This window comes from Zonotrichia leucophrys, chromosome 17 (genome assembly GCF_028769735.1).
Source record: "Zonotrichia leucophrys gambelii isolate GWCS_2022_RI chromosome 17, RI_Zleu_2.0, whole genome shotgun sequence".
Classification (NCBI taxonomy): domain Eukaryota; kingdom Metazoa; phylum Chordata; class Aves; order Passeriformes; family Passerellidae; genus Zonotrichia; species Zonotrichia leucophrys.
Window position 1 is genome coordinate 5423079 of NC_088186.1, and position 17703 is coordinate 5440781.

The following is a 17703-nucleotide window of genomic DNA, read 5'->3' on the forward strand; positions in this document are numbered from 1 at the left end:
AAAAAAAATCCAGTGCTTAAGACAGAGACCAGCAACTGAATTTTGTAAGGCTTTGGGCTGACTCTCACTGGAGCACAGCACTGCTTATAACCAATGGGCTTCCCAGTGCCCTCAGCACACTCAGCACAACAAAAGCTGTACTGATCACAGCAACCCTGAGATAATAAAAGTATAAAGGAAGAGATGGAATAAATGTGAGATATGTATGATAATCTTGCCACCTGGAAGAGATTCTGAAAAGGACACTCTTGCTAATTACACAACAGGAGCAGCAGTGGGAAAAAAATAAAGAGTCAGTATATTTGTGTTTTTCCTTTGTTTTACACACACACTCCCCTTAACTGGTATCCATGCAGGATTCCCTGCAGAACTGTCACTAGTGTTAAAAATCAGATCTTTATAGTCTGTCTTTTTGTCTGTACAAAGTACAGTTGGAATTAATTTTGATCTCCCAAACTGACTGCAGAAAGGAAAGTCTTCCTCTTCCTTCTGTCTTGGTCACCCCTCCTAGATCCCCTCCCTCCTAAGAACCATGTAAGAATTAGAAGCCCTAATTAAACATGACCAACTTGAGATTATAGTTTTGTCATCTTCTTCCAAAAAGAAAAAGTAAAAAAAAAAGCAAAACACACAATCAACGCCTCACCCACCCCATAAACAATAGTTCCATTTAAAAAAATAAATAAATAGTGTGTATATTTCATGCTGAAAAAAAAAAGTCACAGAAAGGATTCATTTTTGGTTTTCCCTCCCCCGAACACAACACCAGGCATTTTCTCCCCCCTCCCCTGACGTAGACACGATGGTACATCCAACCATGTGCATCTGTGTTCAAAATGAGTTTCTACTCCTGCACGGTCCCACATGCATCAGGGAGCATCCAGCTTAGCTGCTAAAGCAGAGCAAAGGCTTTCAGGTTTTGGGTATGGTCCCTGCCTGTTCCTTTGGTCCGTCTGTAAAAAGGCTCCTTGCTGCTCCCAGGTCTCTGCTCTTGTCTGTCCATTACAGCGCCCTGCTCCCGGTCACTGCAGCTTCGTCCCCAGCTTGCGCTGTCTGTTCCTGCAAGGCAGCACAGGCACAGGTGACACAGGGGACCCCAGCAATCACAGACATTTTATGAAAAATCCTTTCGTTAGGATCTTTTCTCCTGAGAAGCTTCAGCTTCTCCATGTTTTGCTGCTTTGGAATGTGATTTGGAGAATTGTTTACCCAGCATGTGAAATTGTTTTTACTTGATGACCAATGACAGCCACCTGTGTCGAGGCTGTGAGCAGTCACAAGATTTTATTATCATTCCTTTCAATCCTCGTGAAATCCTTTCTATTCGTTAGTATACTTTTAGTATATCACTTTCTTTTAATATGATATATATAATAAAATAATAAATCAGCCTTCTGAAACATGGAGTCAAGATTCTCATATCTTCCCTCATTCTGGTACCCCTGTGAACACCACCACACCCAGCCCATCCCAGGGGGCTGCAACAAGCCAGAGGCAAACACAGCAGGATTAAAGTATGCCTCTGCTTAGCTGCACACAAAACTGAAGTGTCCCTGCCATACCCACCAAGCTGATCATTCCTTCCCACTCTCCACACTCCCAGAACACCCACCCCATCTGCAGTGTAAACAAGCTCACATGGGGATGCAAGATTATAAACAACTGCTTGCAAAAATCTTAAGCCAGGGAGCTGAAATGCTGCTTAAATGAGATTAAATTTTTGAATCACACCCTCTCCAGACTCACCTTTCAGATGCAGTCGTTAACCCACAACTTGGTATTTCCTTACTTTAAGCTATTCCACCCACAGCAGCCCAAAATTATCAGCTACATATCAGAAAATAAATTAATAACTGCATCTGAAAGGTCAGAGCAGCAACAGCTCCTCTACTCCCAACAGAACTTACCTTGCTTCTGCTCTTGTGACTGTGTATTCAAACCACAGGATGTTAGGAATGAGGCTGGTATCTCGGATTAAAAAGAACTCTGAAATTGGCCTGAAAAAGGACAATGTGGTAGAAAGGGGGAAACAATTAGACTTTCTTCACCAGAATTTTGATTTTAAAAAAAACCCAAAACCTGCTCTACTTAACAGTACTATTCTATCACTTCAGGCTTTGTTACATTTTCTTTGTTACATGTTAAAAAAACATTTTTTTCTTTCCTTATGCAATATTCCCAGACTATATTACATGTAAATAGCTCTGCAATTTGACTAGGTCATTAGACATTCATTAAGAAAGATCTGCTGTTCATCTTGCAAAGCTCCTCCAGCAGGCTGCCACACCTCACAGCTTTAGTAGGGCTTTACAAAATGTAGCAATTGATTGAATTCCCTCTTCCCCACCCTTACCAAGGACATATGATCTTTTGTATATATGAATGCACAAGAAAACATGGAGGAACAAAGTAGGTTACACAACAGCCAGTATGCAAAACTGGGACAGAGCCCAGGAATTCTCATTTCTAACATCCACAACAAACCTCCACAGAATAAAGAGCCTTACCACGCAGCTATCCTCGGGAAGAGGGGAGTCAGGATCTCCTGTGTGAAGGCAAACCAGGCTATGGCCATGATGCTTCCTGCCACACCTCCATATAGGACTTGGCTCCAGGTGTGGTAAAGCAAATAAACCCTGCAGTGGAAGAGAAGAGTCACCAGACAGGCTTTAAAACAAAAGGAGCCCAAAATCACAAGCTGAGGTGTCACTGGGCCCACAGACATTAAAAGTGGTTGTCCTTTTCCAGTAAAAAGCTGGCAAAAATAGTGGGAGGGAAAAAATGGGGAAAATTCTTCCCTGCTACAGCAGTTTCAGCTTGGAGCACTTCTAGTTTGAGCTTAACTCAATAACCCTCCACATTCTTGTTCATCCATCTTTGGATCAGCTGAAGAGCTAATACTGTTAGTTCCCACAAGAAACTTTTCAGAAGGCAGTAACAGGACAAGTCTCCCCCAGGCCAGCTGGGGCTTAAAGGCTTTTAAGAACATGGACAGCATTTTTTTTGTGATTTTGGTTCTCTCCAATGTGACACAGAGGCTGCATGACCAATGTGCTCACTGTGACTGCAGCCACTCAGAGCTGCACTGTTGGCCTGTTATGTGTGCACAAGCTACATTCAAAATTCTTTTTGCTCACATATCATTATGATCATCTTATCTGACCTTCTGTCTAACATAGGTCACTTGATTTCCTCTAATTTTGTTTTAATTAGACCATATACCTCTGACAAATTTGTCCTGTCAGGCTTTTAAAATAATTAGTAATAAGTAATCAGCTGTAGCGTACAGTCAACTGTGCCAACAGGTAATTACTTTCCTGTGGAAAATGTGACCCTATTTCTAGCTTGAATTTGTTTTTCCAATTACTGGAGCTCACTTTACATTTAATCTACTAAAGAGAAAAAAAAAAATCATTACCACAGTTCCATTTTCTTTATCCATCTTAACTAAATCTTGCAAGCCAACAGCTATAAATGTTTTGATTAAGTAATGATCAAGCAAAACAGTGGGATTGATCATCTGTAGTGATCCACATGGTGTGCCCAGATGGGGCAATGCCTCCACACTCAGTGCTGCAAAGTGAGGCTGGATGGAGCATGGCACTGGAGCCCGTGGGGAATTGGCACAAGCTCAGCTGATTTGGGGTTTTGTAAACGCCTGTGAAGCACCACACACGTAGAACTTTTGTTTATTGGGTCTCATGGCAACACTTGTACAAAGCTGCAGTGCAGAATGAGGTGGGAAAGGCAGGATGAGGAATGCCAGGGCTGCTGTGTGAGAGCAGAAGAGAAACAGCTGCTCCATACCTACTATATGAGACTAGCAAAGCCACTGTGACGAGGCAGATGGACAGCACGTGTCGCCAGAGCAAATCCAGAAACCTCGCGTTGTTTGTTTGGTGCATTCTGGAAGAGAAGGAGAGCCATGAGCACAGGGCAGGGAGCTGAGCACTCCTCACCTCCCTCCCCCTGAAACCCTAGGAAAGCTTTACTCCACTGGGGTCATGGGCAGCTCAATGCCACCCCAGCAGCAATCTGTCCCACTGGCAGCAGTTAAAGAGCAGCCAAGAAGCCTCAGGTGCTTCTCTCCAGCTGTGAGCAGGGATTGCTGTGATGGAGGGCAGGATGCTCACACTGATGTGAGAGGCACGTGCTGAGCACATCAACAGGGAGCCAAGAGAGTCCCTCCATCACCCACAGAGCCAGGAGGAACTGTGAGTTTTGTCCTCCTCCATCCAGAGCCTTGCCCCAACAAGAATTTCATTAAAGCACAGGTAAACCCAGTACTTGATAAGGGAAGTCAACTAAAAAGTCATGCAGCTGGTATTATCCAAAAGATTGTAGATAACCTCACTGAAACTGAGACAAAATGAAAAAGCAGCTCTTCATTTCTCCTCCTTTTCCCCCACTTCCTCCCTCACACTGGGGCACCATCAAATCTTAGAAAAAGAAACTCCAGCCCTACATGCAGATTGAGTCATTCAAGCTCCAATCCCACCGAGCCACAATAAATTGTGCAGGTCCTCAGATTTAATTCCATTATCCCACTCAAGTGGCACCAAGCAAGGGAGCCACCCATTTCAGGTGTTGCAACATATTAACAGCCAAAACCTGACCCGGAATTTTTACCTTAAATAAAGGAACAGAAAAGAATAGACAGAGAAAAACCACATGAATTGGGAGTGGCTGGACGGCATCCCATATTTTGTGGTCACTGTAGAATGGGCTTCTGGGAAGAGAAAGAAAAAAAGAAGATGGTCAAGGTATGGTCAGCAGCTGGAACACTCCAGATGTGAAGCCAGCCCATGCTGCTGGAGCATGCACAAAGTTGACAGGACATGTCCCTGCTCAGGAGGCTCTGTCGGCCTTTTTACACCCAAACACCCACAGCCAACGTGAGGCAAAGGGGGAAACCCCTGAAACTCCCCCCAGTGAGCATTCCACCCCAAACTCCCCTGACACACCACACATGCTGCACACCCTACCTTCGCACGGCCGAGGCTCCCGGATTACATTTTTTATTAACCAGTTCACTGCCTCGTTGAACACCAGCCCTCCCAAGAAAGAGATCTGTGAAGGCAAGACAGCTGTGTCATCCCCTCCAAGAGATCCTTCTACTTACCAGGCTCTCTCTGTTGACAAAACCCCAAACATTATGCTTCTAATTTTCTTTTTTGACTACTAGAGTTAAAACCAATGGCTTCCAAATTCTATACCTGAGAAGAAAAGCATTTATTTTCATCTCACTTTCTATTTGGCAACATATTGTGTACATGCAGCTTTTCAGCAGCTGATACACAGAAAGACAAAAATGGCACAGCAGGGCACTTCTGCCAGCACCAGTGAGTGCAGAAAGTGACCTTTTTAATAGGGCAGGTTTTGGGAACTTTGGCTTTTCCCAATGACCAACAGGGGGAGTGCAGACACTGTTATTTCGGTAAATAGTTTAAAACAAAGGTGACTTTTTAGGCTTTCTGGCTTTTCCTTCTATGAATATTTTCATCATGAAGCTGCTGTCTTCAGTCCAAGATGAATTCACATGCTGAGCTAAGCCAGACCTGGTAGCATTTATTTTTGCTCTTCAACTTCACAGTTCATACACCTCCCCTAAATTAGTCCTGCTGCTGTGATCAAATTCCCAGCTGGTGATGACACTGCCTCCTTAGCACTCAGTCCCATTCCACATGATGAAGCAATTTTTCACTCCTCATCCTGAGCCACAGATCAGGCTGCTGCAAGCAGCCAGCATCCCTCTCCAGCCCAGTGGTGACTTCCCACATGAAGAACTGACACTCAACCTCAACACCAAGCAAATCCCTTTATTGAGAAACCTATAAATCTGTGCAATAGTTACTCTGGCTTCTTTTCTCTTTTGGGCCAACACAAAATCTTCGAGTTGTCAGAACTGTGCAGCTGCCTTCCCTAGTTAAGAGTTGCCTATTCCCAAGTCCCTTGGGCCACTGGTTCCCATGACATTGGCCCTACATTCAAAATCCCTTCAGTGGCCCCTGTTTTATCTGTTTACTGAGGACAAATGCTACAAGAGGTTTGTATGTCCTAGAGGGAGTTTATCCATTCCCAACTACCTGGCAGAGCAGATAAAAAGTATTTTAAGAATTTGGATTGGAACAAATCTCTTCTGCCCCTGGTATTCAACTCACATTTGAAAAACAGCCCTTAAAGACAGATCCACTCCCCTGGAAAGCTTTAGGTTTTATTTTTATCCCCTTTTCTGCCTCAGTAGTTCAAAGCAAGTGCATCCCCCTGAGTTACACACACCATTTCCTGCATATGCTGCCCAGTGCTATGATCCTACTGGATTTTGGGAGTGTTCCCACTCTGCAACAGCATTCTGTACTTCCTCAGGCATCTCCCTCGATGGTTCTGGACAGATAATGTCCAAAACACACCCGAGGAACAGAGAAGTCAGAAAAGGCTGAGCAGCCTTTTAACCTGCCACGGGTGCTAAGTGTCTCCTGCTGTTCCCTGACAGGAAGATGGCTTTCCTCAGCTTGCTCCTTTTAGAGAGAAAAAGAAGTGTGAATACAGGAGCCCCAGGTGCCAAAGGAAAAGACTTTTGTCATAAGGAGAGGCTGGGAAGGGAGAGAAGGACTCACCGTGTGAAGCTCTCTCTTGAATATGATGAGTGTTACAAAGCCAACAATAATGAATATTGGACCAAGACTCAAATAAGCTAAAAGCTGGCCAGAGAAATCACCTGGGGAAACAAACAAGAGAAACCAATCAGTGTGAATTTCACAGGTACTCACCTGCCACCACAACATGGGTCGGTCAGAGCCCTGCATCACAGAGCAGAGGGGCAGACTCAGTGCAGCCAGTCCCTGGGTTCCAGAAGGACAGGGAGACAGCAGAGCTTCCATGCAGGTTCAAAATCAAGGCTGAAAGGAGCCTGGAATCATTCAGCAGAGATTTACACCCAGTTTACAACAACAACCATGGGTGTGGGCCCAGAGCCACTTTAATCCAACATGAGCACAGGCTGCTGCATCTTTCCCTTCCCCTCATTCCTATTTCTTCTCTCTGAGCCAGCAAAAGTCCCCAAATAAATCCTTTCCCACTCCCTCACTAAAATGGGTTAGTTTTCAGCTGGATCAGCTGCCTAATCTGTCTCACCATGTGTCTGCACGAACACCAGCATTAGCAAAATGGGAAGGAAATAAACAGCTAAACATAGCAGGAGATGTCAGGGAAATAAAGGAGACTCTGCCTTTTTAACCAGTAGCCCACTGGTACCACACAGAGGGGGATTTGGGCCTCCAACCCAAATAATTAACAGTCTAGTTATGCCCCAGGGAGAATCAGGGAGCTGCAATGGGATCTCACAGAGGTCACAAGGTCCCTCAAAACCTTTATTCTGAACTACAAAAGCCACAGAAGTGGGCAGCAGCAGTAAGGAGCAGCTGTGCATTTGGATCCCAGTTTCTCCTGCCTCTCTTCCCCAAAAAGGGACACATACAGAAGCATTTGGAGAAAAGATGTCAGCACAAATTCCGAGGACACAAGAAATTATCAGAGCAATTTTGCTCCAAATCAGCAATTTGTATGAGCAGAGTGAGAACTGTCTGCCAGAGAATCTTTAAATACAGAAGTCACCACAAACTCGCTGTATGAACCCAGAGAGCAGCAGAGGAGATGGGTACTTTGAGTATTGCTTCTCACACACCAGATCTGCTCCATCCCATCACAAAAGGCTCAGCCCCCACAGAAATTTGTCCTCCTTCCCTGCTCTCAAAAGGAAACAGGATGCCTCTGCAAGTCTGAGCATTGGACTCATTCCTAGATCAATTCCACTGCAAGGCTCCCCAGCCCACACAGCCACATTTCACAGCAGCACTTGGTGAAAAGGACTTTAACCTCAGCCTCTGAGTGCTGGAACTGATAAAAAAAGAAGTTATTGCCCCTCCACAACAAAGTTCATGCTGCTGATGTTATTGCCACATAGTTGTGGTTACATCAGGTACAGTGCATGGAAGCCTCTGGAATTCCAGCTCTGGGGTAAATTTGGGCACCAGCAACATCAGCAAGGATTCCTAGCAGGAGTTGGGTGAAAGGAGGGGGATTTGGAGGACAAAACCCCCAGGCATGCTGGGTTTCCACTGAAGTGAGGTTCTGCTTTGGTTTTAACCTGAAAAGCGTTGGGAGACGCTGAATTTGAAACTTTTCTTGCTCCATGTGGCAGGTTTGTCTTGCATCAGGTGCATTCCAAATGCTCCCAAAGCAATGGATTATGGTAACACAAAGGGGATGTAAGTGACATTACCACTTACTTGGCAATAGACAATCAGGCCCCTTATGGTTTTACATAAATCACAAACTCTCAACAAAATGAGCTCTGTCATCAATGATGAGAGAATTCATGAGAAGCCACCTTGTCAAGAGACAATTAAACTACCCTGAAAGCTTTAGGAATACTTTCCAAAAGTCTCAATTCCAGCATTGCCAAATAAAGAGAACTCATCACCAAGAGATCTCCATGTTTCAGATCACTCACTCTGTTAATCCACAGTACATAAAGGCTTAGCACTTCCACATTAAAAGCCATAATTTTGTCAAGTAGAAATAAAACCAGATTATTTATCTTCTCAGAGGGTTCTATTTCTTGTGCAGATGGTGGAAAGGTACTTAAACAAGTAGTCTTTTAATTTAAATAGGATCAGCAGTGGCAGACTCACAATCCTTTGTTATGTTACATGATAACATTCCCAATAAATCAAATCACCCAGACCTCACAGGCACAAAAACCTCACCTGAGAGGGGAACCAGACACCATCACTCCCAGATGTGCCTACAGGCACCAAGTCCTTCACTCCATCTTAACACAAAACCTCCTCGAATATTTCAGCAGTCCATTCAGAGCAGATAACACTAATAGCACTTCATGTTCCTGTGCCTAATGGCAATTAAACACAGCCACATTCTGAAGCCACTTTTTGAAAAGGTGGCAAATAAACAGCTGGGCACTGAAGGCAGAAACAGTCACATTCTGAAGCCACTTTTTGTAAAGGTGGCAAACAAACAGCTGGGCACTGAAGGCAGCACTGGAGCTACCCCAGGAACACACAGATGCCATCACAAACGGCCCCACAGGATCAGCAGCTCCAGGCAGAGCTCCAGTGAGTAACCCAGCTCGGAAAGTGTTGGGGATTTTTTCAGAAATGGCTTGGAAGGCAGCTGTGGGGGACAGGTTCTCACAGCCTGTTTCTGTAAACAGTAGAAGTTCTCAGGTTGTTTTTAATTACAAGTAAAAGTGACAAACATGAAGGCCTCGAGAACCTTGCATACCAGAGTTCTCAGGCAGCTTTCTCATAACAAGTAGATATTCTATCTTTGGCTGTTTTGGGAAAGCAAAAATAATTTTGAGAACCCAAATCTTGGTATTGGAAACATAAGGAGGGGTTGGTGTGTTATCTCTGACCTACTGTGAGCTCGGGTTTGCAATATGCATGAACTTAATTAACACGGTTATAAAAAGTGATTGATGGAGTGAATAAACGGAGTCGATGCTGAACAATCAAAGTTGGGTCTTCTCCCTCCATCTTCAATAGGAAAGGACTGGAAATCCCCAGTGGAGGAGGCAAAGTGAGCTCTGAGAGAAAGGCCAGCGCTGCTCGGCGCTCCGGGGCCCTGCAGCGCGAGTGCTGCTGTCACTCCTGCCTCCTCTCACGCTCCAGCGCCCTCCCAGACTTATTCCCAGCGAAAGGAGACGTGCAGGAGAGCCACGGTTTGAAGTCCAGTCAGATCTAGCAAGCAGCACCCCTGTCTTTTTTTATAAAAAATTAATTCTCCTTTCATTTGATAAACTTGGGAATTTTAAAGCAGTTCCTCCAACCAGCAGGAACAGCGACAAAATCTCTGCAGAAATGCAAAAGGAGAATCTACTTAATACAGATCTTGGGTTTCATTTAGTTTTGAATTCTGCTTTTTTACAGTCCAGCTTTCCCTGGACATTATTTGGAGCTCAAAAGGCAAAAATAAAGGATGCAACTACCCCAGTTTTGGGCAGCCAAGAGATAAGGACGTGCAGCACTATACATAGCTCAGACACACGCTATTTTTTCAGCCTTCATTCAGCATCTACTTCTGCTCCAATTCAACATTTTACCCAGCATCCTGTCAGTAGAAATAGCTGAGCTTCACCACATCTACTTAACCTGTATAGGATGTAAAAATGTGAATCAACAGCCCCCAACCACATCCTACCACAAGAACTGAGCTTTGCCACCACCACTTCCTATTGAAGGATCTATTTGTGGCACTGCCACTGGTTGTGTGTTCTTGCCTAAGAGCATATGTGCAAGTTGCACAGACAACATGCAGTGTGTGTGTCTCACTAAATCACTAAATATTCATGATACAAAAGAGTAATTTCCTCTGCATGTGCACATCCCCATTACACGAGCTGGGGGACAGCAATAATATCTACAGGAGGCTTTAAATTATGGCATAAAATCAGACATAACCTCTGCAGGGAGATTAAACATAAACCCTGCATTCAAGCAGCCAAACAAGAGTGGGATCTGCTTCTTCCAGGAGATAGTGCTCAGCTCTGGAATGAGCCCTGACTTGTGAGCCTGCACAGAAGCACAGGAGGGTTATCAGAACAAACATTCCTATAGGAGCTGCATGTGCTGATACTGAACAGCAACAAGAACTGCTGAGCCAAAGCACGGACACAGCACCTTTGAACCTCTTTACCCACTGCACACCTGCCTCTCCAATTCTGCCTGGCTGTAGGAAACATCCTGGAGAAAATGGGAATATTCTGTCATTCTGCACAGAAAAGGTTTGGCACATCAGGTTTCTCTCCTTAAAGAATTTGTCCAGTGTGAGAAGGTCCAGAAAGTCCCAGAGCTCTAAGAATCCCAGCTGCACTGAAGAGAGGAAGTTTTCTTTCTTTTCTCCAAATAATAATAAAAAAAACCCCAAACAAACCAGGAACTCAATGTTTCTCCAGTGAAACTCACCCTACAGGCAGGAAGTCCCTGAAGATGAGTTTTAAGTCTGCAGCACAAAGTCATCCCATGCAAAGCAATGCATACGGGAAAAAACAACCCTAATTATACCCATGACATGACAGGATTGAGTTCAGTTGTTATCAAACAAAAACCCTCAGACTCAGTGTGTGCCAATACCTTCAGAGTAGCACCCAGTGCTCTGCAGCAGTCAAAAAGGCAAGGAGAACATTTTTAAGAGCAGACAGAAGTTACTGTTACAGCACTACAAAAATTTATTATGCAATGGTGGTGTCACCAGCTAAAAAGGGAGAGTACACACAGAAAAGGCAAATAGAATGGGGACAAAGATAAGTATGCAACAGCAGCCATTCAGAAAGCATCAAATAAATCAGATTTTCAGCTGAAAAAGGAAAACAGATGATACAACAGTTCTATAAAGTCATGAATTATATGGACAAATTGACAGCAAACAATTGCTGCCTCTCACTGCACATGAGAGTGTTTGATGAAATTACTGAGCACTGGACTTAACAGAAAAGAAACAACAACCACATTAAGCTACAAATCTCAGTGCCAAAGATACAGTGAGATCCAAAGCAGAAATGGATTCAAAGAACAATTAGAGATCCAGCTTTTATCCATCCATCAAAGGGCTTCACAGCCCTGATGCAATCACCAGCTCATTACTGGAAGGACACAGGGAAGAAGGATTATTCCTGCCTACCTGCCAGCAACCTGACACTATGCCAGATCATCCCTTGGTCTCACCAAAACAGAGCTGGTAATATGAAAAGCTCCAGGATAAAAGAAATTCTGCAAGCAGCATCAGGATGATATTTTTACAGGCTGTCCTCTGCAGCAGCGTGCTTTAGCACACGCAGGCAGCACTGCCATGGCTGATTTTTTTCTCCCTATGTTTAATCCTAACATTCCCTATGGGTAGTATTTCAGTCAGGTCTCCAAGACTGCATTCCTCAGACCAGTCTGCAGTTGATTACCACAGCATTCATTTGCTGTTTCTCATTTGTTTTGCTCAAAGTGGACATCACAGAAAGCCCTGGAGAGCTGTGCAGCCACACAAGCAACTCAGGATGGGTTTGATGTATCACTACTGATAAGGAAACATTAGATCAGAACAGGGAGCACCTTTCTGGAGACAACTCTCCCCTTCACAATTAGAAGCAGGAGCCCAAATGCAGGCTTCATCTGCCAGGCAGGAATCAGCAGTGACAGCTTTTTACCCAGGGAGCAGGACCATCACCCAGGCAGATGAAAGCTGGGGTTCTGCACTGGGAATCTTTAAAGATGTGAGATTTTCAGAGGCAGTTGCCACAGCAGCTCAGCAGCCTCTGGGATCAGCCAAGAGCCGAAGCTGTTTGCCACAGAGCAGTGCATGACATGCCAAGACAGCTTAATAATTGATGTTGGTAAAAGCAGGATCCATTTCTCGTTCCGACCCTCTCAGCAGCACGAGGCTGCATTAACTCCACTGTGCTGAGCCTGCTGCCAACACCACTCCTTTATAAATATACATTATCCAGGCACTTTATGGACCTGCAGTTCAGATGTGCCCAGGCTGAATGTAAACAGCTTTCTAAAGAAAGTTAAGAGCACTTTCCCCAAATCCAGGTAAAAGCTTCAGATCTATGCTTTACTGCAAGTCATTATTTTAGACCAAAATGTTGTCTGCCTTGCCTTGGGAAAGCCTTTGACACTGCTTTCCACAGCATTCTCCTGGAGAACATCCACAGCTTGGACAGGTGCTCTGTTTTCCAGGTAAAAAAACCTGTCCAGGCCCAGACTGGTGGGGAATGGAGCTAAATGCAGCTGGGGCTGGGCTCAGTTCTGAGGCAGGTTCTGTTTCATATGTTTATTCATGAACTGGCCAAGGAGATCAAGTGCCCACTGATGACACCAAATCTCCCTGTGCTGGACCCTGCTAAGGCCTCACCTCAAATCCTGGGGGCAGCTTTGTGCCCCCCACAACAAGAAAGGCATTGAGGGGCTGAAGCATGTCCAGAGGGGGGAATGGAGCTGGGGAGGGATCTGGAGCACCAGGAGCAGCTGGGGGAGATGGGGAGGCTCAGCCTGGGGGGACCTTCTTGCTCTGCACAACTCCCTGACAGCTGAGGGACAGGCACCAGGCTCTGCTCCCAGGGAACAGGGACAGGAGAAGAGCAAACAGCCACAGCTGCACCAGGGGAGGTCTAATTTGGATTTCAGGAAAAGCTTCTTCACAGAAAGGGTTGTCCAGCCCTGGCAGAGCTGCCCAGGCAGTGGTGGACTCCTCATGCCTGCAGGGATTTCACAGCTGTGTAAATGTGGCACTTGAGGATGGGGTTTAGTGGTGGCCTTGGCAGTGCTGGAGGAACAGCTGGACTCTGTGATCTCAGGGGCTTCTCCAACTTAAATGATTCTATGAAAATAGATTAACAAACTTTTATACCCCCAGCTGTTTTATTGTTTTAGTCCTTTGTCTCCACTTTATAGGCTTTCATAAACACATTTTATCCAAGATAAACACAGTGCCCATCCCCTCCAAACACAACCCTAAGCTGGGTGATGATTTATCCCTCCACACAATCACCTCCTCCCTCTGCCTGTCTAAGAGCTCTCAACGCAGAGAGAAAATATTCAGGTTATGTCACATTGTTCAAGATCTGACAGATAACCCTTGTGCAGGGATTTCCACCACCTTCATTTCCCAAACCAATCCAACAAATGGAGCACAGGACGCTCTGTGTATACTGCCAGGTTCAGATAAGAAGATAAGATACAAAGATGAATATATCAGTACTACTGGCAAGATTATTTCCCATCTCTCCCAAACTGACACATTAATATATTTGAGAAGGGGGATGGCAGAGGAACTGACAGTGTGGAGGAAAATGCAAGACAGAAAAGGAAATGCCAGTATTTCACATAAAGCATCACAGAAAACCATCAAACAGCCATAAGAGGGAGGGCCAAGAAATAATGTATCTCCAGTGCCAGATACTTTTTCAGTGTTGTCACATTTCAAGTCTCCTAGCTAAATGGGCACTTTCAACCCAGAAGATCCCTAAGCACTTTAAAAGCTTTAGGAATTGTGCTGCTGAGAGGAGCTTTCATCAGGAGCTAAAATCCAGCTACTGAAACAGGACACACAGCAACACTCCATGGCAAGTTGGGAACTGGAAATATTGAGAACAGCGTTTAGACAAGATTTGGATTCTGAGCAAATGGTTAATGCTGTAACTCTGACAGTTCATTTTTCTATTATCTCTGATTACAACAAGCACCCAAACCCAGCACAAAGCACCCACGGGAGCTCCAAAGGCCCACAGGTACTGATGGGACACAGTTCAGGCATTTGCCAGCTGAACACAGACCCGTTTGCTCTCGCACATCAGAACTCATTCCAGCTGGTGTGAGGAGCTTTGTGGGTCACACCTGTCCCAGCTGGAACATCCTATCCCGCACTCAGGCACCTACTGTTCCTCAACCAGGACACAAACCCACCTTGGCCAGAGCTGAGCCACAAAACCTCCTGTGCCCGGAGCGCTCGGGGCATTTCCCTCAGCGCTGACTGACCAAAGTGCCGCCAGGAAAAGCCCCAGATCCACGGGGACAGGGACAGGCTGCCACCCTCACTGCCAGCACAGCCCCACACTGCCCCGGCAGCCGAGCCCACCCAGGGGACACGGCCCCCCTGGCACATCCCCGCTCCCTGAGGGGGCACCCGGGCCCCCGGAGCCCCCCGGCACGGTGACACACCGAGCCAGACCCGCAGCGCCCGGAGCAGGGAGGTGACACCGACACCGCTGCTGAGGCGGCGCCGGCAGCTGCACACCGTGGGTGGGACCCTCGCCTCGAAGCCAGGGGTACCGCACATGGCCAGAGGGCTGCAGGGGCGGCGAGGCGGCGGTGTGGAGCGGGCAGGGAGGCAGCGGAGGGCCGGGCGGCTCCGGGATCCCCAGGACGGAGCCGCCCCACCCCGAGCCCATTCCCGGTCCCTTTCCCCGTCCCCCCCTCCCGCAGCCCCCCAGCCCGGAGCCCCCACCGCGCATGCGCATCGCCGCTCCCGCCGCGGCTCCCAATCTGGCAGAGCGCCTCGCCGCCCCCAACGCGCACGCGCGCCCTGCCGCCTCAGCGCTGCTGCTCAATGGCTCACTATTTGGCAGCCGCCAGCGCGGCCCGCGGCGGCGCCGCGGGGCGGCGGGAAGGGGCCCGCCGCGCCCGGAGGTGCGGTGGGGAGGCCCGGCGGCGGCGAAACGGAGCGTTACCTGCGGGATACTCGACGTGAGTGAGGGAGACCGGCCGCCACGGCGCGGGCAGCGAGCACTCCCCGACTGCGGCCATCTTACCCGGATACCGGGCCGGGCCGCTATGGCCAATCGGGACGCTCTTGAGGGGCGGTGCGACCAATGGGCGGGGGCGCGGGGAGCGGCAGGCCAATGGCGGCATGCGGCAGGTGAGGCGCCGGGCAGCCCAGCACCGCCCAATTAAACATCCAGCCCGGGGAGCGCCTCGGCCAATCGGCTGGCGGCACCGCGGCCCGGCAGTGGGCGGGCGCAGGGAGCGGCACAGCCAGTCGGAGGAAAGGCGGGCTGCATGGCGTTTCGTCATTGGCCAGCGCTGCCGTGCGGATGGGCCAATCAGCAGCTCGTCCTGGCGCTAGTTCTCAGCCAATCGGCGTTGGCGGTGGCGCGGCGGGCGCGGGGCGCTGAGGCGGGGGCTCGGCGGGAAAATGGCCGGGCTGGGCTCCCTCAGAGCCCGGAGAGAACGGCCCGGGCTCCCCTCCCATCCCTGCGCCCGGCGCCACCCGCCCCAAGTTCCCCTCACACCTCGGCGAGAACGGCCCGGGCTCCCCTCACATCCCTGCACCCGGCGCGACCCACCCCAGGCTCCCCTCACATCCCTCACACCCCGCGGGTTCCCGTTCTGGTGCCGCCCAGGCTGCCCTCACAGCCCTCTGCAGCCGCCACAGTTGCTGTTACAAAAAAAAAAAAAAAAAAAAAAAAAAAAAAAAAATCTACCGAAAATAAAAAAGAAGAAAAATAATTTAAATGAAAATGGTTAATTTCAGAAGGGTATTACTCCATTCAGCTCTACATCACAGCATCTACATCACTGCCCTACCCCAGGCACATTTCTCTTTGCCCCACACAGAAGTTATTGGTAATGTCCAAAGCGCTGTTGAAAGAGAATATTTGGATTTTTTTATACAACACCTAGGAACCGCAGGTGTAAAGAACAACCCGCTCCCGTGTGGGTGTGCACACGTGAAAATAAAAACCTGAAGTAAAGTCATCTAATCTCACAATGGTTTGTTTGATAAAGCACCTTAAGGCCCATCTCATTTGACCCCTTCCACTAGCCCAGGTGGCTCCAAGCCCTGTCCAACCTGGCTTTACTCACAGGCAACAACTTCTTCCTAAATCCTGGCAGAAAATCTTTTAAAGATTCTGCAAAGGCCAGGCAAACACCTGGTCCAGGTGATATTTTCATTTTCCCCCCCAAATACCTTAACTACTGAAATCACTTTGAAGACCAAGCCAAAAGAAGTGTTCCCATATGTGACCCCAGAAATAAGACTTACCTGGGGAGCCTCAGGAAAAGCAGAACATGGAGCAGCATTGGACAGAAAAGCTTTCAGAAGGCAAATCCACCTTCAGACCAAACAGCCAAGTTAATTCAATATAAAAAAAAATATACAGAAAAATAAATATGCAAGAGGCCCAAAAGAAGTGATCAACAAAGGCATGGGATTGCCTTTAATTTGTGTCAGGGAAGCACATGGACCAGGATTTCCAGCCCATTAATTAAGATTTCAAAAAGGGTAGAAAACTCCTTTTCCTGCAGTTGTAATATACCCTCTTCAATTATGATTATGTCCCATTAATTTCAACAAGCTCTTCATAGCTGACATTCTCCCTGGCATTTCAAGAAGTAAAATAGTATTAAAGTCTTATTATTTGGCAAGCAAGAGAAAATATTTACTGCAGGAGCTCAGTTCATCGCAGAAGACTGCTATGAGGGAGCATGAGTGATTTACTCCTTTCATTATTCAAGTTAAATAAATCTCCTCCTTTCCAAGCTATTGAATGTAGAGTTATGCTGGCAGAGTGGATTACATTTGATCTATGTACCATGACAAGTACTGAAAATTGTGGGCTTCATTGCTGTGTTCACCCACTCCTTCCTGAACAGGAGAAAAAAGTGTCAATACACGGAGCAGCCTTTGCTCTGTGCCTCACACAAGAAAGCACAAAGCTGCTCTGGAGCTGTAATGAGTGTGGAGTCTGACTCCATGGAAACTGAGATAAACTCCTTTTAACTCTCTCAACTAATGATCAGGGTGTGGCGTGAGACAAAAATTTTCCTATCCATGAACATTTTATTTGCATATATCCGAGTTCATGACAGGCTTGCATTCATGCTAACAGAGACACGTTTTTACTTTTTTTATTTTTAAGCGTAGGGATGAAATTTTTAATCACTGTGGAAGAATCAGCCAATCTGATTCAGTCTGGTTTCTTTATCGTTTGAAAATGAAAGTATTTAAATCCACTGTAGTTGTTTCAGGAGAGCAAGAAGATGGTTTTCTTGCCTTGCTCAGCAGATAAGCAGCTCTGATACCAACCCACAGGCTGTAGTCTGGGTTTCACAGAGTTTGGGAAGCTGGTAAATGCTGCAGGAACTTGGACAATGTTTAAGAGGTTCTGCTCCTCACTGGGATTTCTGT

At 46.8% G+C, this 17703-nt stretch overlaps 1 protein-coding gene across 1 annotated transcript; it reads right to left on the minus strand.

Moving 5' to 3' along the window:
- Positions 1 to 272: 272 nt before the first annotated feature.
- On the minus strand, positions 273 to 15431 carry DOLPP1 (dolichyldiphosphatase 1). The gene is made up of 8 exons (XM_064727850.1): positions 15242 to 15431; positions 6618 to 6718; positions 4986 to 5070; positions 4630 to 4729; positions 3808 to 3906; positions 2508 to 2636; positions 1908 to 1997; positions 273 to 1059 (listed from the first exon to the last, which is right to left on the minus strand). The coding sequence occupies exons 1-8, from the start codon at positions 15420 to 15422 to the stop codon at positions 1023 to 1025; spliced, it is 822 nt and encodes a 273-aa protein (XP_064583920.1). The 5' UTR covers positions 15423 to 15431; the 3' UTR covers positions 273 to 1022.
- Between the last annotated feature and the right edge of the window lie 2272 nt (positions 15432 to 17703).

Coding starts and splice junctions, on each gene's coding strand:
- DOLPP1 (XM_064727850.1), bottom strand. CDS start 15,422: ATGCCGCCATTGGCCTGCCGCTCCCCGCGCCCCCGCCCATTGGTCGCA. Junction 4,730..4,985: donor GGAGCCTCGGCCGTGCGAAG/GTAGGGTGTGCA, acceptor TTCTCTTCCCAG/AAGCCCATTCTACAGTGACC. Junction 2,637..3,807: donor TTGCTAGTCTCATATAGTAG/GTATGGAGCAGC, acceptor CTTCCACTGCAG/GGTTTATTTGCTTTACCACA.